The 25809-nt window shown below is 35.2% G+C and overlaps 1 protein-coding gene across 2 annotated transcripts in view; it reads left to right on the top strand.

Moving 5' to 3' along the window:
- The window catches only part of GALNT13 (polypeptide N-acetylgalactosaminyltransferase 13), a 514019-nt gene that overhangs the window by 273975 nt on the left and 214235 nt on the right, over positions 1-25809 (top strand). For both annotated transcript variants that reach the window (XM_090267489.1, XM_090267494.1), the window contains exons 5-7: positions 21441-21607; positions 22264-22471; positions 25320-25490. In XM_090267489.1, coding sequence (XP_090123615.1) covers positions 21441-21607; positions 22264-22471; positions 25320-25490 — 546 coding nt within the window. The remainder of the gene's footprint in view (positions 1-21440; positions 21608-22263; positions 22472-25319; positions 25491-25809) is intronic.

Below are 25809 nucleotides of genomic sequence, written 5' to 3' on the forward strand. Positions count from 1 at the left end.
TATAGAGGTGCAAAGTCAAACAGTTTATCTTTTGATTTCCATATAATTTTATGTCTATCAAAGTCAACATGTTGCCTTTCTCTTAGTGATACTTGAAAACTCGAGTTACCCCAGACATCTCCATACCTTTCTGGACACATCAAAATCAACCACCAAGACTCAAATGTCTCTTCAGTGTGTGTTTTTGATTTTGATGTTTAATCTGCTTAATACATTATAAAACTTGTTTTATTTAATTTAATTTATTGAATTGAGAGAAAGAGAGAGAGAGGGAGAGAGAGAAACACCAACACCTTGTGTATGCCCTGACCAAGGATTAAACTTACAACCCTGGTATATCGGGATGATGCTCTAACCAAATGAACGACCAGGCCAGAGTCTAAAACTTATTTTAATAATTATGATAAATATGATGGTGATAATAAGTAACATTTATTGTGTGCTCACTATGATTCAGGTACTGTGCCAAGTTCTTTATACGTATTACCATATTTTTCACTCAATAAGATGCAATTTTTTTTCCCCCCAAAGTGGGGGGAAGTGTCTGTGCATCGTATGGAGCAAATATTGCATCATAGACCATGATGTGTATTACCTGACCTGTCAGCAGTGGTGACAGCTCTTAGAAGAGGAAGCAGTGGGCCCACATGAATCCCCTAGGGATGCTTAAATGTTCCACTTTACTGCTGAATCTCAGGGTGTCTGGTCAGTTGCCGTCCTCCTCTGCCCATCACCTGGGACCTAGGAGAGTGCAGAGAGCTGCCTGATACTCTTAGATACAACTGCTCACTTGTCAAATCAGCTGAGGCTAATAATGGGTATGAGGCACAGAGCCAATTGCCAATTGTCTTTGACACTGTGTGGGGCCTGTGTCAGTAGAACAGCCTTCAATCACCAATCACTGTGCCTTAAGCTCTGCCAATCACGAGAGGCAGATGGGTGGAGCTGAAGTAACTTGTTCTTGGCTGGCTACTGGCTCTGTTAGATGCTACAGCTGTCTCGTCTACCTCCATACTGTTTCCAGTGCATGCCAGATTTCTGTGTGAGGAGGCCAGCAGTAACTGGGTGAGCAGCCATAAATGCTGAAGTTTGTAGTATATAAAGGGAGTTATGGTGGGGTCACTATTCTAGTAGCAACACAGGCACTGAGGGGACTAAGGGGTATCACTAGCCATAAAGGCACTGAGCGCAGTCCACCAGAACCTGTAACTAGGGTAGTGATACTCTCAGTGACTGTTACAACTAGTGATACCTCTTAACTCCCTCAATGCCTGTGATTAAAGGCTCCCACAAATTCTGACACTAACGATGATAAGTTCTTAGGGTTCCCAGAAAACTAGAAGAGTACTTGAACCTTAAAGTCTCTCCTCATTTGTTAAAGACAGTGATGGTGGTTCTTAATACTGATGTTGACTGCTGTTCACGTTACATGGTTGAAATATTATTCTATTATATTTTATTAAATATTTTAGTACTCCATTTGCTTCAGAATATTTTTTTCTTGTTTTCCTCCTCTAAACCGATGTGCATCTTATAGTCAGGTGCTTCTTATAGTGCAAAAAATATGGTAATTCACTTGACCCTTCTAGCATTCTTATGAGACAGGTATTGTAATTAATTTCATTTTAAAGAAGAAGAAATTAAGGCAAAAAAAAAATTGTCACTTTACCAAATTTCTATCCAAGGTCAGTGATTGGCATGGTACCAAAACCTGCTTATTAATCTCCTTACCTGTCTTCATCTTTACAATCTTTCAACTTCACAAAAGTAACCTAAATCTAAATCTTTCTATATATATATATATTAGGCAATGCCATTTTGGGGATCCGCATTAATAGTCTATTACATATAGCTAGCATAACTCAAGTAAGTCTTCTTATTTCAAATTCTCTTTACAAATAAGCCACTTCAGTTTCTGGTTAAAATAAAGTCACACCTCATTAGCCTCCTCCTCTTCCCATAGCTGTCTTCAGATTGCCATGGCTTTGGGTGCTCTTTAGGAACTGGAACTGTCCAAGTGCCGACCCAGATTTGTGGTCTCTGGTCCTAAATGTGTCATGTTCAGGTCCCATTTCCTGCTGATGTAGAAGAATGCCCCTCTCCACCTGGAAATGAGGATTTCAAGCAGAGCTGTGGTTTGCTGAAAACTTAGTGTGAGAACCTTTAGTCTGTGTGCACATGTGACCTCTAGAAGCTCATACACTGAGACAACAAGATCCTCAGCAAGCAACAAGCTAATTTCTGATAAGTGAGGAGAAACATCTCATATACTTCATACTCAATCTCTAGGGCAAACCTATGTTTGTGGGGCTTGAAACTTAAGCTAATTCTGTGTCTTCTTTAAGAAAAATAGTAAAAGTTGTGATTATAAAATTAGATACAGTGTTCTGGATGGGCTGGTGCTTGAGCTACCTTATGGTGCATCTTCCCCTATCTACTCCATTAAATATCAGTCATGTTGACTCAACAGTTCCCCCATGAGTGAATGTTCCCATATGTTCCAAGTATAAATGTTATCCATCAGTCATAAATGAAAAGTTTGAATGTATAGTTAAATGCAAAACTTGAGGTAATTTGTAAAGATTACAAAGTAGAATAAGAAATCAAAATAAATATTATGATTAGTAAAAATCTTATAGCTCAAAAAACTAAGGAGGACCTAGTTACTTGATTGTGTACCAAATAGTACATAGAACTATCTACTTTCCAGTACTTCTATACTTTCAGGAATTCTAAAATAAGTTTCTTCTAGATCTCTAGCACTTAAAATATTTTTTTGTTCATTTCTTTACCACAGATGTTAAAAATACAAGTGCACATATGTGTATGTGTACATGTACATACACACACACACATATATTTCTCAAAAATCAAATGTTATTTTAACTTGAATGACATTAACATCATGACCTTGTGGTAAAAGTTCTTAAAATGTTGACCTCATAAAAATTCTAAACTTGAATATCTTATTATGAATTCTACTATTTTGGTGTTAATGACAATAATAAACTGAGTTCTAGTATTAGTAACGAGGAGTGAATCATTCTCATCACTATGTTCAAAGCCAGTATCTTTTAAAATTAAGATTCCTAAGAGAATAGCCTCTTGACATAGTACTTCACCTAACTGAACTGTTTTGTTTTGCAGGTAGGTACTTATTTTGACTATTGGCTTGAGTTAGACTTTGTTCCCTAAAGTTGGAATTGTAATGTGCCATTTGAGATCAGAGAGAGGAGTGACCTTTAGAATATAATAATTTGACAATCACAAGTGCAATAATTTCTCCTTGGAGAATGAAAAGCAATTCAACTTGTTGTTTTCAGTAACAGATTCCAAAGATAACTCATTTCATCCTACAGCATGTAGAAAAAGGACTTAGATTTCAGACACTAACTCTATTCACTACTTTTGAAACCTTTTTTCTGATGTGGAAATATTACTTTTTAGAATATAAAGATTGACATTAAAATGAAATTTGTTTTTGTCCTGGCTAAAAACATCTCTTGTTTTTCTTAGTATAGAAAGTAATTTATACTTTTTATTAGTGTTTGAAGGGGAGCATGCAGTGATCTTTCCTCTTTTCTAAGAGGCCATATTAGTGTAGTTGTTCAAGAAGTACTCTCTCCAACATTTCTCCACAATAGTTTTCATTTATTTCATAGTTGTCTCAATTCAAGTTACGTTTATTATATTGAGAAGCATTGAAAATAATGTGTGACTGCCCTTTTCTAGCATTTCAGGAAAACCACTACTATTTGTTCTTTACATACTTTTATTCTATTCTAGCCTGCTTTCTTTGTAAAATTTACAGGTGTATTCCACTCTCCCTAGAGATAAAAACATTGGATATTTTGTCTACAAAGCCTATGTAGGAAACCGTAGTAAAATCAAATATTTAATCTAGATACAATTTAAATCCCTAAAGGAACACTATCATAAATTCTACAATGAGCTATATAAATTATTGGTCAATGAGAAAGGCTTTTGAAATATTTCACAGCTTTTTTCATTTGTACTATGTTGCCTTATTGAAACTGTATATTGAACAGCCAACATCATGAAAGATAAAGAAGTTTTAATAAGATAAGGATAGACTATATGAAAATGAAAAAAAAAATCCCTGAAATGTTTTTTGATAAAACAATGAATGACCTATCTTGTCTGTTCTTTTTGTTTTTGATTTGTTGCTCTGTGCTTCATAAGAGATAAAATGTGTAAAACATTTGTATTTTACGGGGAAATATCTCCTCAGAGTTCCTGGGCACACTGAAGAGGCAAGGTCACTGTTCAGGGGGTTCAGTAGCCTAGATTCTGGTCACAGCAGTGCTACAAAATATTTATGAGACTTTTGTCAGGTTATCCATAAAATTCATGAGGCATTCATGATAGGAAGAGGGGAGTTATATAGAGATTGCATTGACTTCAGTTATTCTTTAAAATTCAGAAAATGCTCCAGAATGAATTTGTTCTTTATATTGTTTTAGGTAAATAGAGAAGTTCACACTGTGTGTGTGTGTGTGTGTGTGTGTGTGTGTGTGTGTGTAAAGAGAGAAAGAGAATGAAATGTCATACAAAAGAGCACATACTATATGATACCATGGCAAAGTAGTTACATGGTTAAAAAGAGCAGATAAGTGGTGATTTCTGCAGCTGTGATGATGTTTTATATCCTGATAGGCATTTAGACTATACAGGTGTTGGCACTTATCAAAGCTTAGGAAACAAACATACACTTAAGAATTGTGCATTTCAATAGACTTCCAGCCAAGATGAAGGCATAGACAGACATGCTGTGTCTCTCTCCACGACTAAGAAGGACTGCAACTACCTCAAAACTAGAAACAACCAGAAGTTCCAGAAAATCAGATTGCATGGAAGTCCAGCAAACAAAGATATAAGGAAGAAATACTCATTCAGACAGGCAGGAGGGGTAGACCCAGGGCAGAGAGGATGCGATGTGGTTATGGCAGCAGCTATAGGCCAGCAGAAAGCACAGTCACACGTTTTAAAAAGTCAGGAGGGACACCTGGGGAGCATTTCCAGCTTCTGACAGGACCTCGCAACTCATGGTCCCACCACTGGGGAAAACCAAGCCTCATTACTTCTGACTGTGCGGACCAGTGGGGGTTGGGGAGGAGGCAGAGACTGCCGGTCTCAGCAGAGTCCACTTGTTTAACAGGCCCCCAGGTTCCTAGAAAGTCCACAAACCCACCCACTCTGGGACTGACGGCCAGGGCAGCAGCTAGAGGGGCGCCAGTCTGGTGCAGAGGTGGAAGAGGTACCTGGACAGGGGGTGAGTGCTGAGCGGGCAGCATTATTCCCTCTTGGACCCCTCCCCCACATACAGTACCACAATGTGGTGAAACAGGTTGCCCTGTACTGATGAATCCCTAAGGCTCTGCCCCTTACAACGTAAGAGGAGTGACAACTCTACTTGGGGTGTGGAGGTGAACAAACACAGAAACCTGTCAGAATGAGGAGACAGAGAAGTATGGCCCACAAGGGGGAACAGATCAAGGTTCCAGTGGGAGAACTAAGTGATGAGGAGATAGCCAACCTAACAGATGAGGAGACAGACAACCTAACAAATGCAGAATTTAAAACACTGGTGATAAAGATGTTCACAGGCTTGACAGATATGCTTGAGTATGGCAAACGCATAAGAGAAGAAGTGAAGGCTATGCTTAGTGAAATGAAGGAAAATCCACAGAAAACTAAGGCTGAAGGGAAGGAAACTGGGGTTCAAATCAATGATTTGGAACATAAGGAAGAAAAAAACAGTCAACGAGTGCAAAATGAGGAAGCAAGAATTGAAAAAAAATGAGGGAAACTTTCCAAATTTTGTGAAGGAGATGGACATACAGATCCGGAAGCATGGAGTGTCCCAGGCCAGCTGGACCCAGAGGGGACCACACCAGAATGCGTCATGATTGAGATGCCAAAGGTGAGAGATAAAGACAGAGTCCTGGGGGCAACAAGAGAGAGGCGGAGAGTTGCCTACGGGGGGGTGCCTATAGGACTATCAGCTGATTTCTTAGAGGACACTTTGCAGGCAGGAAGGGACTGGCAAGCAGTATTCAGTGTGATGAAAGGCAAACTGCAACCAGGATTACTCTATCCAGCAAAGCTATCATTTGGAATGGAAGGGCAGATGAAGTGCTTCCCAGACAAGGTAAAGCTAAAGGATTTCGTCATCACCAAGCCATTATTATATGAAATGTCAAAGGGAGTCACTTAAGAAAAGAAGATCAAAACTATGAGCACTAAAATGACAACAAACTCACAACTATCAACAACTGAATTTAAAAAATAAAAACAAATTCCAACTAAGCAAACCAGAATAGGAACAGAATCATAGGTATGGGGATCATTTGGAGTGTTATCAGCTGGGAACAGGGAGGGGAGAAATGAGGATATGGTGCAGGGATTAAGAAGCATAATTGGTTGGTACAAAATAGACAGGGGGATGTTAAGAATAATATAGGAAAGAGTGAAGCCAAAGAACTTATATACACACCCATGGACATGAACTAAGGGGGGTGGGATTGCTGGAGGGAAGGGGGTACTGGGCAGAGGGGAGCAAAGGGGAAAAAATTGGAACTGCTGTAACAACATAATAAAATATACTTAAAAAAGGATTATGCATTTAATTGTATTTAAGTTTTCCATTAAAAGAGAAAAATAATTAACAATCCAACTCTAGTTGATAAGCAGGATGCAAAATGTAGGAGGAGTGTATTGTTGGCAGCCGTCCGTCTCGAGAGACGATGGTGTAGCTTCTTAAGAGTCTATCGGCACCGCCGAGAATGGTTGTGCAGTCCGACTCGGGAGTGACACGGTATCTGTCTCCTCCCGTGTTGAATCAACGCTGGAGTGTCCTCTCCAGTGAAGCTGAAGCTACAGAGCCTGGGCAGGGTGATATGGAGGGTCTGCTGTTGCCCATGCAGCAGACCCCCCCTCTCTTCGCAGCTGAAGGGTCCAAGGGAAAGACGGAGTCAATACAGCTTGGCTTCAGGTGCGCCGCAGGAGTTGCCGGTGTTGACTACAACGTCAAACCGCCTTAGGGACTCCGGCTCCGGATTTTCTGTCGGGGTTTACTCCCTTAGCCTTTCCCCTGAAGAGGTATGCCGCAAGGCAGCGGAGGTTTTTTGGAGTCAGAGTTTTCCTTCTCTGATGTGCCCTGACTGGAAGATCGAACCAGCGACACTTAGCTCGCAGGCCGACGCTCAATCCACTGAGCCAAACCAGCCAGGGGGAGGAGTGTATTGATACTTTCAAATGCATTAAAATGAGATGGCTAGAGGATGTTACACAAGGAATAAACATTCAGACTAACTAGGAAAGCAAAGACAAGAACTACAAGAGAGAACTAAGCCGATCAGACATTAAAACATAGCTCTATAATTAAGAGTTTGGTAGTGGAGCATGGTTTAAAAGACGTGGAGTGAAACAAAAAGTCTAAAGATAACCGTAAGAATAAATGGATGTTTAATACATGATAAAAGTAACATCTCAAGTCACTGTCCTAGTTCTAGTAAGTAAATCTGGGACAACTGATTAGTCACTTGGAAAAAGATATAATTGGACCCACACCTCACATCATAGAAAAGAATAAGTGCTATATCAATCAGAAATCTACATTTAAAAGAAGAAAGCTGAATTCCTCTATTATCTGGGTGAAGGGAAATGGTCTCTATTTGTAATTATAATCACACGCAATAAAAGAAAATATAGATACATTTGAATATATGTAATGGTTAAAACCTTTAATATGGTAAAACAACTAAAATGAAAGACAAATATCAAACTGATAGAAGTGTTAACAGATATATCACAGATAAAGGCTAATATCACCATAATGTAAAAATGTCTGTGAAAGTAGGGGATGGACACAAAAACCACAGAAAGCAAATTCCTTCAGTAGAAATTGGACAAAAACCTGAAACTGATATCATAGGCATATACATACACATTCACACACAAATAATATTGACTTTTAAAAATTAAAAAGTGTTTAACTTTATTCCCTGTTAGAAAAATGCAAGTTAAAACTACTATGAAATATCTTAATCAGACTGGTGATAATTTAAAGGTTTGATAACACATTCTGTTTGAAAGTCTCTGGGAAGGCAAACTGTCAAACATCGATGATTGGAAAGCAAATTAATACAACCTTTATAGTGGAGTATTTGTCAACATCGAATATAACTGTATATACATTTACTTTGAATTAGCAGTTCTACTCCTAGGAACTTACCCTGAGAGTACTTCCCCAAATACGTGAAAAAATACATATTATATTAATATTAAAGGCAGTAATCATCAATGGTTGCTATAACTAGTAGGTAAAATTTTAATAAAAAAGTAGAAAAATTTACAAAATCTCAAGTTATCTCCTCACAAGCTTCTTATTTATTACAATGGGAAATATACTGTACCCTGGAGAAACCTGGCAAATGCCCCCCTACTCAAGTGGTCAACAGTAATACTAATGGCCAAATCAACATCACGTGCCCTTGTTGTAATGCACTAAGAATGACACAACATCACTTCATTGTATTTCTGCCAAAATATGGTTACTTGAATCTAGTGATGTGGAAATATCTGACAAATATCCCTTCACCCAAAATGATGTGCCTATTGTTGCTATTGACAACAATGGCTGTACTCAATGGAAACTGATGTGGAAGAAAAAAATTATCTTTTATTAGTTAATTGGTTATGGAAAAAAGAAGAGGAATTTATGACACATACAGTCTTAATTATTACTTAATTCAGCAGCAATTAAACCTTGCTATTACTCTGATATTTTAAAACTTTTAGTAGGTAATGCAACTCAGTTTTGATGCTTTAATTTCTTCACTTCTTTTACACATGACACTTTGATTTTAATTTTGTTCTTATTCATGGATATAAAATATTTTTGTACATATGTTACATATAGTATTTAAGTGTTATACTACAGGAATAAAGTATAATTGTTCTCTGTAATATTCAATTTCAGAATATTATCAAGTATAACTCATATACATATTTTTTAGAAAAATAGTTGTAGATGGATATGTAGATACATAGTGCTTTATAGCAAACAAAAATAGAAATAAATGAAAATATTGTCTGTGCCAAAGTGAAGAAAATAAATTCTCATGAAGCATACATACTTTACTTCATGCAGATAGACTCTCCACATTGACCCCATTCCAGTACAGCACAATGACCTGCTTGATTTTTCTACCCCGCTATTGTATCCCCAATTCTTAATTTAAAGATGAAGCTATTCCTCTGGAAATAGAACTAATCATCTTTATAGCCAGCATAATTGAAGGATTTCTAGGCCTAGGGCATCCCCGTAGAGTTGGCCAGTGTGTGCAGCACGAAGTCATGCAGCCGAGGGACTGCACTCTGCTGCTGCTGCTGCTGCCTGTGCACGTTGGTAAGTGGCTATTTCTCACTGGGAGAAAAGGGGCCCTTTTCTGGGCACAGAGGCCTAATTTGTTTTTAAGTTTGTGGTGACAGGGCCATACTGTCCAGAAGGGTCATATTTTTGTAATCACATAAAGATCAGTATAGGCTGATGGTGGTCCCGATCCTAATTCAACAAGACCATTTTATATCATGCCTGATCCTGTGTGTCCTTTTCATTTAGCACTTTGATCCTGTGATCTAGTTTCCATGTTATACCCTGATTCGTGGACTGATTTCTGTACTTGTGTATCAATATTTTTATCTAGTAAAAGCAGAAGCACAGTTTCTTCATGAGTGAATTATTTTCTTTCTCTGAACTTACAAGTATTGTGGTGTTCTATTTCTGAATTCATCATCTGAATTAGGTCCCTGTTATCTGATACTAGGTCTCACATAAGTCACTGAATCTTTAGCATATGTTTGTTTTGCTTGTGTAGGCACCACACAATGCCATGCTTTCACCCCTTGGCAACACTAGGCTGTATTTGACATACGCTTTTACTCTGAAACATCATCTACAACAATTCTTCCTGGATACAGAGTTTTACTTGACCAACTGAATTTTCTTTTATTATCTATAACTCTATCTTCCCTCAAGAATGTATGCTTCATAACCAATATATTTTTAGTATATACAGTAGTCCCTATTATCCATGAGATATATCTTCCAAGACCCCCAGTGGATGCCTGAAATCACAGATAATACCAGATATACTATGTTTTTTTCCCCTATACATGCATACAAAGGGAAGCACTTTATGGCTTCTATTTGGTATATCCAAATTGCTAGCATCATTAGTCTTGTACTTTAGGGCCATTATCAATCAAAATAAAAGTTACTTAGACATGTGCTACAACACTGCTGTAGTGAAGTTGATAACCGAGAGAGCTGCTACTAAGTGACTAATGGACAGGGAGTGTATGCAGCATGAATAAGTTGGACATGGGGATGATCCACGTCCAGGGCGGGAACAAGCTGGATGACAAGAGGTTTCATCACACTGCTCGAGTGTGTAATTTAAAACTTATAAATTGCTTAGTTCTGAAATCGTACATGTAATATTTTTAGAGGGAAGTTGACCATGGGTAACTGAAACCACACAAAGAAAAATTATGAATAAGGGGACTACTGTAAATAAATATTTTATATTCAAAAACTTCTATGGCTAAAAAGTCTCATTAGAATACTAAAAGCAAAGGAATCCTTTCAGATCTTTCCTTGAAAACAGTAACTGCAGTATAATAGAGAATTTTTTTATACACTTCAAAACAACTCCATTCTTTCAATATGTTGAATTATCTAACAACTTATTTATATGAGAAGGAAATGGAAATAAATATCAAAAAATACCAGAGTTTAAGAACAGTTGAATAGCCCTGGGGAAAATTCAGTTTCATAGAGGAAGTTGACTTGGGCCCTATCTTAAACAAGATGTGTACTAACCAGGGAAGGAAGCATTCCAAATACAAGAAATTCAGAGATAGAGATAAAATGTGAGAGAGAGAGCTTTGTTTCGGAACGAACTTTGAGATGTTCAATATTGCTGAAGAGTTAAATGCCATAGTGAGAGGAGAAGATAACAGGACTGGTACTGAGCCATATCAGGAAAAGCCTTTGGATTTTAGTTTCAGGCAATAAAGAGCGATCTAAGATATTTCAATAAAGGAGTGGCCGTTTGGATCTTCATTTAGGTCTCCAATGAGGAGGATATACTTTAGGAATCAAGAGTGTTCTACAAATGTATCTTATTGATTCCATGCAATAACTTCAAGAAGAGGTGGTGGTCTGTGAAGAGGATTCAGTAAACAGGTAGACTGAGAAACATTGAGAGAGGAATCATTAGGATTTGGTAACTCATAATGTTAGCATCAAAGTTTTGGGTTCTGAACCTGGGTGAATAGTGTCCTCATTATCTTAGAAAGGTAAAAATAAAACAAAAAACTTGAGGCTTAGAATGGTCCCCAGACTTGGCTAAGCCCATCAGTGAAGACAAGCAAAGCCTGGTCCAGATTCCAGGACTACTGGTATAAAATTCTATGTTATTTCTCACTGACGAATGTAAGAATTTAAACATATGAATGGCAGTAGTGAGTAATTTTGTTGCAAAGTCACTTTCACTACAATTATCACATTCAATAAACACATTTAGTTTAGACAACTCATTGTTAAGTACTTTCAGTATCATGAAAGAATTATATTCAGGGGTCATAGGAAAGGAACCTCATAAACTTGTGTTCCAAAACATGAAAGTTTACACCATGCACTTGTATTCCTTTTCTTTTAGCTGTATTGTTGAATTATATAGTTCATTTCTAAAATTTAGGGCAGTTCTTCACAACAGAAAGAATATAAATTTTCCTTATACAATATTCAATTTTATATCTTAAAAAAGGCTGTTAATTAACTATTGACATCATGGAAATAACTCCAGTGGGACTATATGATGGCGATTTATTTGGTAGAAATTATATCTATGAGGTTTTGGTTTTTAATATAAACCAGATGTCAGCTGACTCTATCCAGTCTGTTAAAGTCAAGATGATGTCAGTTTAAACCCACAGAGAATTATTTGTGGATGTCCAGAGCTTTTCCTAAGAGTTATTTAACGGCTGCAGTGGACTTCTAATTTTGTAATTGCTTTTGTGACTATTTTCTTCACTTCTCACAGAGCAATCTAGATACTAAACCTGGATTATTTCTAAAATCAGAGACAGTCAGTCTTGTAACACTAATGCAGTACATTTATGCATACAGCAGATTTAATGAACAATAAGAGAGGAGTGGAGTTGCATTACAACATTTTAGTTAAATATGAACTTTAGACATAACTCATTTTAAAAATGTTCTCTAGCTATCACAACACTGAGGAAAGTCCACTGGCTACCTCAGCCTCTCAGCATTTTACTTGCTCATCACCACTCCCTAGTCCCTTTTTACTCTTTTCTTTAGTGTTTCTCACCTCCCGGCCCCATCCTAAGGTAGCAAAGCAAAGGCACCCCTCATCTCATTCAAAGCAGTTAGACTTTCTTTGTTTCTTGGGAATGCATTCTTCTGGCTCCTGCCTGCTTCTCTAAATTCCTTATCTAAAAATTCTCCATAACAAAGGCAGTTTCTTCCTTAAATGGCAAAGAACCTTATTCTATCAGGTAGAGTAACAGCTTTTGAAACCTAGCTCCATCACTTAGAAGCAAATTACTTAACTGGTCTGAATAGCAAGATCTTTACTTACCAAATTGGAGTAATAATATAACTAGTTTATAAGGAATATTATAAGGATTATCAACTGCTTACTCCACAAAAGACCGCCAGGATAACCACTGCCGTGACAGACAGTTCTAATAGTCTGGGAAAGATAAGGCAATTAATAAGTAGGTATTTATAGAGATTGAAGGGGTGGGTTTAAGTGGTTTATGACTGGTGTTTCAATACAGGGATCTTATTGGGCCTAGTGAAGTATGTGATGTAATAATTTAGGATTAGTGGACATAATGAGGAGAGGGTGTTGAGGTCCACTGATAAGCAAGCAGTTTATCTGGTTAAGATATATATTGTTCTGAAAAGAAAGCTGTTTGCTCTCCTGAGCAACCTGTTCTCCTTAGAGGAGGCTTGTTCAGCAATTTATTTATTTAAATAAATTTATTTTCTGGAATTTCTTAAAGCATGCATTGAAGCTATATATAAACTTATAGCCTTACCATAGTACTGATAGTTAATCTTTGTAGTTGCCAGAGGTTTCACGTCTGAAGATCAAATGAGATGACCCATATAAAATATATAGTCCAATACAATGCTACATAATTAAGAGTCCAATAACTGTTCTCCACTCAGTATTAGCTTTCATACTATGATGTTTCTTAAATCAGGGCTTGGCTGCTGGAGAAGATGACCTTACTCTGGCTGAAGAATGCAGGATTTGATAATACCCCCTCAGTGAGCAAATAGTGATGAAGTCCCAGCTTTGGTTAGTATGAGGGAACACAAGTTGGTAGATAGCTCATGGATATTCATGAGTGGGCAAGAAGCAGTGATCTCATCAGGCAGGTGGGAACATGACCCTCTGAGTTTGTCCAGTAGAAAATAAGCACAGATTAAGGTAAGTAAGGAGGAAGACTTAATAGTAGGCAGCCACAGCCAGCCAGAGAAGTTTTAGATTAGAGCAATAAATGATTTAGAAGGACTAAAGGGGAAAAAGGAGGGACTTTCATTCCACATAGCTACACTGGATAAGCAAGTAAAGAAGTTCTCAAGTTATGATGGTCTAGCCACCAGATCTATTATTGAAACTGCATTGGAAGTGAGGAATACAGTGGAAGTTAGCCCATAGGACCTAAGGATGAAAGATGAATTATTAGAACATGGCAATGCTCAGAATCCTATCAGAAGCAAGGCTGATATATAGACCTTAACTATAATATTGTGTGCCTTATAATATGTAGACCTTATCTATAATATTATATATAGTGTTTTATAATATAAAAATAGTATAATAAAGCGTTCATATAATTCCTTTATAATTTTTTTTCCTCAAAAGCCATGTAAAATAGATAAGGCAGCAGTGTTACTCCAAAACTGAACCTTAAAAAGAGTTTGGTCCCAGATCCTAACTGGCAGAACAGGAAGGTAGACAGGTTTTCCAGGCAGAGAGCTTGCTCTAATACGTCCAAATAGGAATAATGTTACTTAGGTTTGAGGGGAATGTGTTTTAATAGAATAACCTGTAGACCCATTTTCTTACGTTCTTTCCCTTTTCAATCCCTAGCTCATTTATTTGCCCTAGCTCTAGAAAACTAAATAACAAAACCAATTGAAGATATGAAAAAAAAATATGGAAAATTTGGTTTTTCTACACTTTTAGTTTCAGATAACAAAAAAAGCAGAGTTATGACTGAGAAGTTGATCTGATAATTCATACAACAACCTGCCTATTTGTGAAATTTATATTCTTCAACCCCTTATTAAATATATTTTGTGACATGCAGAATGCTATATTCTGGAGAGGCAGAGGCAAATAAGATGATCTTTCTTCTTTTTTTAAAAAATGCCTTAGTCTATTGGATTAGATAGATTTATTATGAAAGAGTATAATAAAGTTTAAAAATTTGATGTATATATAAGATGTAAGACCAGGGAAGAAGTAATAATAGTTTTTTATAGGATTAGGAAAGGGTAGAGAGAGAAATTACCTGGCTTCCTGTTTCTCTTTCCTCCAGCTTGTGAATCTCTCTCTCTGAGGTCCTTATGGCATATTTCAAACAGACACCACCTGGCAAGGGAGTCTTGGAAACATATCAATAACCCAATAGCTCGCCCACCCCACCCATCTAAATATGTAAAAGAAAACAGAAGGAACAAGGATTGGTTCTAATAGCAAGTAAGCCAAAAATGAGTACAGGGTCCAACTGGATTTTAAAATAAAGGTGTTTGCAGAAGATGGATAAAAATCTGATTTAAAAAAAAAAAAGGATTATTGAAGTAATTATGACCTAGGAACTTACTTTTGAAAGGGTTAACAAAATGTAAATAGAACTCAATATATAGAAACCCATACAAAATTAAGTTCTTTCTTTTATTGAGGCCCCAGGTTAATTATGAAAGGACCACTGTCCTATTGCCCAAGTATTCTTTGCATGGATGCATTGGAAAGTGATTAATCTTTTTCTCTGTGAATACCAATATTAATGATTTGGAAACATAGAAACCACATGTAATTCTGCAATGTTCAGTGCAATTCCCACAGCTTTTAAAAATAAGAAGGCTAGACAGTACTTGTATTGTAAGTCTGTATTTTAAATTACTGTTATTAATCTTCTTTGATTGAGGTGGTAAAAAGCAACCACTGATTCACTGAACAACAATCCAACAAGCCGTGCAAAGTACAGTGCCGACAGCCTTTGTTTGTAGTCTTAAATGATTTGTATCTAAACCACTGTGTAATTATTGGTCCTTTGTGATTTCACATTTTCATCTTGTAGTTAATTTTTCATTCTTTGATATGGCATGTTGTATTCAGTAGCTTATCTGAATACATCAATATGGTTTTGAAAAGGATAAAATCAAATTTTAATAGTCTGTGTTCCCATAATGTGTGCATATTCAAGGGGAAAGATGGTAAATACATCCATTCTCTCACTGTATTTCCATGTTTCAGACATTGGAGACATGATCCTAACCCCACATTTTTCCAAAGTAGAATGGATGGGATTTATTTCTCGTATATTTTTAAATCAGCAGCTGATACAAAGAAGACTGGACTGGCATTAGTGTCCATCTAGATAACAAAAGAGATTGTAAATGAAGAAGAAAAGACTTTCCAAATCCAGGGCTAATAATTACAGGAAATAGTGCTATAAACATAAAAATAGATATTATATTATCCTTATACATCTTATTTTAAAATTTTGATGTAAGAAAAAAGAGTTTCTTTATATACTTATATACTTAAATAAATACACATATATTATTCAATATTAGTGTTTCTGTTGAATAACTTTCAGCAACAGTTCTCAACTTTGGATGTAAATTAGAATCTCTGTTGCTGAAATCCACATATCAATGTTTGTTTGTTTTTCAAAAACTCATGGGATAATTCCACTGTACAGCCAAGAGCAAGAGTCACAAATATATTATTATAGAATTAAAAGGAAATAAACTCTCACCTTAAGTATTATAGATTTAGAATGTCATGCCATAGTGTAAATATGAAATATTTCTATGATAATGCTTATGTTTTACTAGAATACCAAATTCAGAAACTGAATTGGACTAATAAGAATCAAATACTTATTTCAAATGGATGAAAATTGCTATTGTAGTCTGCCACTTTTACTCTTAAAGTTAATTACTTATACTCCTTGTGCTCCCATAATAATGCCAATTTTGTAATTTCATTTAGATGTTTACAAAAGAGAAAACTAATGTATTCATAAGACAGATTGCCAAAACAGTATTTGGTCTGTATGTACATAATTTTGTGAAAGTTGATTTTCTATACTTAGTTTTAATGAAATAACCCCTGGAGAAAGGTTGTTTCTCTATTTGATTAAAGATATATATTTCAGTGTAAGATTAAGGCATATTTTGAGTAATTTAATTTCTTTTATTTTCAGACATCAATAATATTTAAAATGCTTTGTATAGAGTATAATATGGGGAAAACCATTACTGTTACTAATATTATTAAATAATAAATTACTTTTTATTATCATTTTATTGCTTTATTACCTAGAGTATTGAACTAGGTCTGTGATCTGGAATTTGTATTCTGTGAAATCAAGATTTGAATTAGTCAGCTTTGAAAGTCCTTTTAATTCCAACATTTGGTGATTCTGAGCTTTAATTTTGAGACCAAATAATGTCTACCACACATTTAAGATGACCTACTATAAAAGCTGAAGTGGACAATATTGAAATTATTTTTATAATATTACAAAAAAGTTGTGTTTGCCATCTTTCAGGGAGAAGAGAATGTTAGACAACCCCAGTCTATTTACATACCCCTGCCTCCATCATAAAGATTTCTTTTGTTTGTTTATTTATAATTATGTCTGGAAAATCAAGGAGTTCCAAATCTACCAGCTTAGAAACTAAAAGTATTTTTAAAAAACCTAAACAACACTTTAAGTACTTTTTCTTGACTAAACTAAAAAATTATTTTATTTACCTGCTGTAAGATATACACTTTTTATATTTTATATGTCTGAAGTCAGGATAAATTTTATAGTTGATGATTAGTTACAGTCATTGTCAACCAGCTGGCAGTTGTTATGCAGGTGACATTTTTTAAGTATGTGTGAATGGTGGTCATTCATATAGCCATGCTTCAACTAAGTTTTGTGTGCTGATTATATACTACATGTGTAGAATTTAATTGTCAACCAATATCTCCTCAAAGAGATTACAATAAGATTCAGTTGGAACAAAAGTTATTGTCTGAAAAGAAAAGCAAGAATGAAATTTTATATGATGAAGCAAATATTTATTGTTGCAGCAATTACAGAATTCTATATTTTCTTGCTAGTCAACAGCTGACTGATTTATATAGCTTTACTTCTTATCATGTCAACCAGGGATCAGCAGTGTGGACATCACTGGAGATTTTATTAGAAATGCACAATGTTGGGCCCATCCAAGACTTACTGAAGCACAATTCTCATTTTACCAAGATCCCCACATAAATCCCTTATACTTCAAAGCTTGAAAGACACTTTACAGTACCAAGGAAGAAACTCAAAAGAAACTAAGGTTTTCCATATGTGTGTGAATTATGTCTCTCCTATGTCAAGCAAAATAAAGCAGGAAAAAGCCCCTTAAAATAGATGAGAGATGATTAGTGATGTTGAGCATCTTTTCATATGTCTATTGGCCATCTGTATGTCCTCTTAGGGGTGGAAATGCAAACTGATGTAGACTGATGCAGCCACTGTGGAAAGCACTGTGACATTTCCTGAAAAAATTAAGAATGAAACTACCTTTTTTCCCAGTGATTCCCCTACTGGGAATATGTCTAAAGAAATTCAAAACACTAATTCAAAAGAATATATGCACCTCTATGTTCATTGCAGCATTATTTAAAATAGCCAAGATCTGGAAACAGTCCAAGCACCCATCATAGATGAGTGGATTAAAAAGTTGTGGTACATTTACACAATGGAATACTACTTGGCCATAAAAAAAGAAGGAAATCTTACCTTTGTGGCAGCATGCATGTACCTAGAGTTTATTATAATAAGTAAAATAAGCCAGTCAGATAAAGACATATACCATATGATTTCATCTATATGTGGAATCTAATGAACAAAATAATCAAACAACAACGTGGAAACAGAAGCATAGCTACAAAGAACAGACTGACAGCTGTCAGACTGGAGAGGGTTTGGGGGACTGAGTGAAAAAAGGTAAAGGGTCAATAGTATGGTGATAGCCAGAGAGAATGTGGGGGTGTGTGGAAGTGGGCAAAGGGGGCATAAATGGGGACAGAAAAAGACTTTACTTTGGGTAATGACTACATGATACAGTGTGCAGATGATGTTTTATTGAGTTGTACACTTGAAACCTGTATGGTTTTGTGGACCAATGTCACCCCAATAAATTCAATAAAAAATAAATTCAAAGCAACAAGAAACTGATACAACTGATTCATAAGCAAGCATAACTATGTTGATAAAAATCTATGTCCAAATAGTTATAAGCTTTATTTAAGTATTAAGTAGATTCTAATGATCAGAAATCATTATGTCATAGTTTATTTGACAACTTTTTTGTTTAGTGGTACTTACAATCATGTTGTATTTTACCGTAGGTGAAACAATAGCTTTGATGAGATATAGACAATAATAATAGTTCAGTGTACAAAGCTGTCGGAAACAATGAATATTCTAATTCTGTTGATACATATGTTATTGCACTTGAGGTAACTGGATCAACTGACATAGAAAATGATTGATTTGTATAGCTTAAGAATTATTCTATAAATAATGTTATTATACAAAGTTTTCTTTGCTAAATACTTTGCACATAGGAAGAGGAGAAAGAATTAGTAAAAATATTAGCCACATTTTATTTTATGCTAATTAGATAATGACATAGTGTAGAGATTTTCTGAGCAAACTTAATAGCTGAGTTAATAGTGAATTAGGTCAATGTAACTTTGTCACATATTCTGAATAGAAAATTAACATTTGTGAGTAAATTTTTAACTACAATAATAGAGCATGATAGAAATAGTTTAAGAGAGTAGATCTAAGTATCTGCTTTTATTTTGATATATAGAGTGACCTATATAAATTATTACTTCATTCATACTTCCTTTGTTGGCATTTAGTATAACATGAAAATTTGATTTAAAATTGATCACTTTATTCCAAAAGACACTGAGTAGCCTTTATATAGATTCTAATCCTTGGAAAAGCTAGTTGTTGACTGTTAGACTGCTTTCAGCCTGTTTTTTTCTGTTTTACTTCTTTATTGATAATGATGATGATGATGATTATCTTTACCATACATTTTTCTTAACCATCTGAAAGTAATAAGGTGTTTTGATGATATCAAAGAATTGAGAGTTGAGAAAAATCATGGAAAGAAGCTTTCTGACTTACCAGCATGTCTAAGTTCACATAGTGCTGAGCTGCCTGGAGTTATAAGTCAAATGGTGGTGAAGCACACAGAAACTACTTGAATTTTGCTGGCAGAATGGGAAGAGATGACTATGAATCAAACTACCTTACTCCCATACATTTTTCTTTTCCTATATATACAATATCTTATATATTGCAGATACTTATTAAATGTCTTTCAAATAAAGTTCTAGTTCAGCTAGAACTTGAACTTGGTTATATTGCAGAAGACTTCACTGAGTACATGAAGTTTATAGTACTTTAAAAGATAATGAAAATCTCAATATGTACAAAACAGTATTTGTTTTATTGTATGTCTTTATCTTATCATATTTTATTGGATTTTCTTATTCACCAGTGAATGAGACTAATTTTAACAATGCTTGTTTTGTATCATGTATTAAGTTGTTCAGGAATGGCAAGAAATATTAGGTTCATTTTATTTTATGGAATAATTTTAATTCTCTAGTTCTTCAGAATATTTTACATGAAAAAATAACCTAAATTGAATAAACTTTCATTCCAGCTCTGGATACCCAGTGACATTTTTTATAATCTATACTCATGATGATTTAAAGTTACATAACGGAAATGTCTGAATGTTGAATGTTGACAAGTTGACAGGGGTAAGGGCCATCTGTATATTAAACTTTGGATGGCTACCAGAACAATATGCATATTATTTATCCAAATGTACATTTTTGGCTTGACTGCTTGAAAAGTAAGATCTGGGCTGCTATGGGTACACAAGCAAAGTTAAAATTTTTTCTCAGGACATCAAGTTCTGATAGTAATGACAATTATGGTTTAGCCCCTTACTAATCAGTATGCTCCAGAGACCAGTGGCATCTGAATCACCTGGTGATTTTTCTTCTCTTTTCTTTTTTTTAATTCAGAGAGGATTTTCACGTTATTTATTTGTTTGTTTTGTTTTTTTGTTTGTTTTTTTAGAGAGAGGGGAAAGGAGAAAGAGAGGTAGAGGAACATAAATGTGTGGTTGCCTCTCACTCGTGCCCCCAACTGGGGACCTGACGTGCAACCTAGTTATGTGCGCTGACTGGAAATCAAACCAGTGACACTTGGTTCACAGGCCAATGCTCAATCCACTGAGCCACAGCAGCCAGGGCTCTAAACTGGTGATTTTTAACAGCGCAGAATCGCAACCTATAACCCAGACCTATTGAGTCAGAATCTGCATTTTAAAAAATCCCTAGGTAATGCCGATGCTCATTAAAATTTGAGAAGTGCTGATAGCCTACCTATGCCTTTCCTGATCTCCAATTTGATTACATAGCACTAATTGAGACTCTGCAACATACATCCTGGCCCTTAAACTTTTCCTTCAAAGGAGACATGGTTTATAGCATTCTCAAAGAGAACGGAAAGCATGCGTGACTAGATTTCAGAATAGAAAAAATAATCTTTCTTTTACATGCTTCAAAATTCTGTGGATGCATGTCTTTTTATGTTCTTAAGACTTTTTGAGTTATATAATAATTTTCCTTTTCTAAACAAAGATTAAAATTATATCCACTAAATAAATCTGTTCCTGTTGTATCTGGTCTTCTATTGGCAGTCTCAATGTTATTTTAGCTTTCTTAGACTTGTGGAAATCATGTTTCTTGGTTTTCTGAAGGAGTTAAAATGAAATATTAGTAATTATGCATATTTAGTTTTTAAATTCCAACTGATTACTCTCAGCATTTATAAAAAGGAAAGTTATTGTAGATATGCATAAAACATTTCCTTAATAAGGACCTTTCAAGTCTAAAATTGCACTCTTATGGATATTTTTTATTACAGTGATCAAAATAAAAAATGAATTATTTATTAACATATTCTTCATCTTATCCCTTTTCCAGATGCAAAACAAAGGTGTACCCTGATGAACTTCCAAACACAAGTGTAGTCATTGTGTTTCATAACGAAGCTTGGAGCACTCTCCTCCGAACTGTTTATAGTGTTATAAATCGTTCCCCACACTATTTACTTTCTGAGGTCATCTTGGTAGATGATGCCAGTGAAAGAGGTATAAATATTTTTCTCATATATTTTCTGAAATTATAAAACTTTGTTATGGTTAAAAGGACAGCTGGGAAATGATCTGTATTTTCCTTCTAATTATACTAACCCTGAAACCACCCATCATCATAGTGCATTTTCATCAATGTACCCAGGCAATGCCAACTCTAGGAACAAGTAGCTAATTACTACAGTTTCTCTCATGATTCCACTTGGTTCTTACTAACCCAGAAAATCAGCCAAAATGACTTTCAAAATGGACCCTTTTCTTCCCCAACTCAACTGCTCATATGATTGAGCATGTATATGACTTTATGGATACTTGTCTTTTTCTTTTAGTTCAGGTAAATATAAAATAACATAATTAAGAAGACTGCACTTGCCAGTGTGGCCCATTTTTTCAATTACAGTCTGGTATATTAACTTCCTATTTTATCTTTATCCTTACCAGCCAAGTAGCAGGTTATAATGAACTCTACATTAATATACTGATGAAATCTCTCTATCTTTATGTCACCTACTGCAAAAAAATGTTGGCAAGAGTTTGCCACCATTTCTGTGTGTTGCCTTTTCATCTGGCCAGTAGTATATCTGCTGTGTCTTGAAACAGTTTCAAAACTTTGTTATAAATTTTTTCTTATACATTCTTATTGCATGTTACAGATTTTCTCAAGTTGACATTAGAGAATTATGTGAAAAATTTAGATGTGCCAGTAAAAATTATCAGAATGGAAGAGCGCTCCGGGTTAATACGTGCCCGCCTTCGAGGAGCAGCTGCTTCAAAAGGGCAGGTCATAACATTCCTCGATGCGCACTGCGAATGCACGTTAGGGTGGCTGGAGCCCTTGCTGGCCAGAATAAAAGAAGACAGGTAAGAACTTCTGTGTTACGTCTGCCTGGGTTATCACTGAGCCTGTCAGGACAGTTTAGGCTTTCCATCAAAACTTTTCTTCCGGGTTGCTATTTTCAGAAGGTCTATTGCCTAGTTTTAGAAAAGCTGTACCCTAGCCGTGGGTGATGGCTAAGTTGGATGGAGTGTCATTTTATACATCATAAGGTTGTGGGTTCGATTCCTTGGTGGAGGTGCATACAGAAGGCAACCCATTGGTATTTCTCTCTCACATCGATGTTTCTATTTTTTCTCTCCCCTTTCCTCTTCCTCTAGAATCAATAAAAACATATTAGACGAGGATTTAAAAAATAAAATAAAATAAGCTGTCCCAACCCTCCTCACTTAATAAAGATCTTGGCTTATTTGTGCTGCACATGAATATTTGATTAAGACAGTAAAACAATTCAAACAGTAAACATGTTGAATATTCATTTTTTAGCTGAAGGAAATCAGTCTAGTTTGAAATATAACAATTTTGTACAATACAAATTCAAAGCACCTTTTTGTATCCTCACAACCACTCAGTGAGGTAGGTAATATAGGTAATAAAAAGGAACATATAAATTAAGTAGCTTACCCCAGTTATTAGAAGTGATGGGAGCAATTCAGTTTTGCCCATTCCCAGACCAGTATTCTTTCTACAAGGTCAGTGTTCTTATTCAACGTCTAGTTCAAAAGCAGCTTGCCAGGATCTTTAAAATAACTATATATCATCTCACATTCTACTCATGAGAAAGAAAAGAAAAAAAAAAAAAAAACATTGAGAACAGTCCTAAAGAATGTTTAATTATTTAAACAATATTGCCACTTTGTACATAAAAAAATGTTGAAATCTGAAAGATTAAGCACTGCATTATAGAAATTAAGAATCCTCATTGGATAACTGCAATTCTCTCTGATGATGAGGCTATGAAGTATCAATTTTTTTGAACATATTCATAAACACTGGTGATAAATGAGTGTAATTCCCAAGCACTTAAGGAAGACAACTATATTGAATACTGTCTGATATAATAACATAGCATCGCTTAACACCTGCTTGCAAAGTCATTTCACCTACATTAGAAAGGTCTTTCTGCAATTGAAGTTTTTAATTAAATACGCAAGACAGGACTGTGCAGTGTGAGCTAGTCCAGCTATATCATGTAAATGGCAAGATTTGGTACTTGCCAGGAAGATGGATGGAGGTTGTCAAAACAGAACCATAGCAGTTGAATAAAACAGTAGGAACTTTTTAGTCAACTGAGTGTACTACACACCTAATAACATTTTTCCACTCTTTGTATTGTATAGAGCCCGGAGGAGGGTAGAATTGGCAACTGAAATGAACTTGAAACATGTTAAATGCATTTTCTGGCAACATTTTGTGCATGGTGCTGCTTTTTTAAACATGTATTTTATATTCAACTTAGTGAGCATTTAATATAATATTGTTTTAATATGGCCATGCATAGGTAATTTACTTTTTAATCTAATAACATATTTAAATTGCATTTGTATCTAATGAACTCTAATATCTTGTTCTACTTATAAGTTCTGAAGTTGCCATGACTATATAATAAAGTCCTGTTCAAAGTTATTAGATCTAATTTCATCTCCCTACAAATTAAATTATTATATTTAATGAAGAAGGGAGAAAGATACTGATTTTGTAGGAACCAGTGTTCCCAACAAGCTTTTCCGAGGGTAGATGAATTCTATTGATTTTGGAGAACTCTAGGCTTTAATTAATTTTGTGGAATATAAAACCCAATTGAAATAAGTGTTTGTGATACTGGTATTAACACCAGAATAAATGATGGGTAACATGTCTTTACTTTCCACATCTATGGATGATTCAAAAGCATATTTACATATTTATCTTCTATCAAAAATGAAAAATAAGCTCTGCTCTTCAGAATTGGCTACAACTACGGCAAACTTGCATAGGCCTAGATACACATTTACTGTGGAGATGATACAAGGTTGATCCTATAATAAAACATAAAGCCTGGAGTTGGGGAAGACTTGCGAAGGCACAACATGCACTAAAAGAGCACCTAATGATTTCCCATGGTGAAAATTTCTTATCCTAAAAAGCCATCCATCATCAAGAAGCCCAAATCCCCTGGCTGTGCCTCTTACTTTAAGAAAAGATGGGACAAGGCATACACACAAGAAACTGATATTGATTATTTTTCTCTCCTAAAATATGTAGATTGTTACAATATATACCTTAAGTCTAGGACAATTCACTCAGAAATTGACATGACCCTAATATCTTTTATAGGAAACATTTACTTATACTGATACCACTATTTTTATTGTTATTTCTGTTTGTTGATTTTTGTTTGTTTGTTTTTCATAATAGATATTTTATCCATAAAGATTTTCTTAGAACTATCTCTTTAGTCTAACCTCTCTGAGATTTGAGCTACAAGATCTAATTTGCAATCATTCATTCTCCTGCAGCTTATTGCTTTCCTATAAATGAAATTGCTAAAATGATGCATATTATCAAAGCAGCTAAGCAGCTCTACTAATTGTGCTGTAGGTGGAGGTTTTTTGAAAAATAGACCATGTTCATCCTGCTGAGTTAATACTTAGAATGCAATTGAAAATCAGCTTGAAGATCAGTTACTGTATTTGATTAGATTATACAGGGGAGTATAAAGCTGACTTTGGTAAGAGGAAATAATTCCATATGTAAAAGTATAAAATAAAAATAAAAGCATATTAATGTCACAAAATAATTAAATTTCAGCATATCAGCTATATTTAATTTGAAGAAACAAATGTAATGTTTAAATTATGATTTATCTGTAAATTGGTTTTACTTTTTCTACAGGAAAACAGTTGTATGCCCCATCATTGATGTGATAAGTGATGATACCTTTGAATATATGGCTGGGTCAGACATGACTTATGGGGGTTTTAACTGGAAATTGAATTTTCGTTGGTATCCTGTTCCCCAAAGAGAAATGGATAGGAGGAAAGGAGACAGAACATTACCTGTCAGGTATGTAGCTCCTGTCTTCCAAAGGATAGCATGTGTATTCTTATAATAATTAAGAAGCATTTTAAATCTGTGTTCTCACTTTAAGTCTTTAAAAGTAAAACTTTATTCATATATAATTATTATCATCTTTACACGATCATCTAAGAATCAATAGCTATATTAAATCGACTTTAAATTAGCACAGACAAACTTATTTATTGGCAGAAGTGCCAAGCTTCTTTTGAAACTTTGTGTAATCTTATACTCATAATACATTTTTTTGTAAGTTTTTTTTATGTGGCATATATGTGCTATGTGCTAGCCTTGCCAATTCAGGTAA

This window comes from Furipterus horrens, unplaced genomic scaffold (genome assembly GCF_987537825.1).
Source record: "Furipterus horrens unplaced genomic scaffold, mFurHor1.1.pri manual_scaffold_1, whole genome shotgun sequence".
NCBI lineage: Eukaryota > Metazoa > Chordata > Mammalia > Chiroptera > Furipteridae > Furipterus > Furipterus horrens.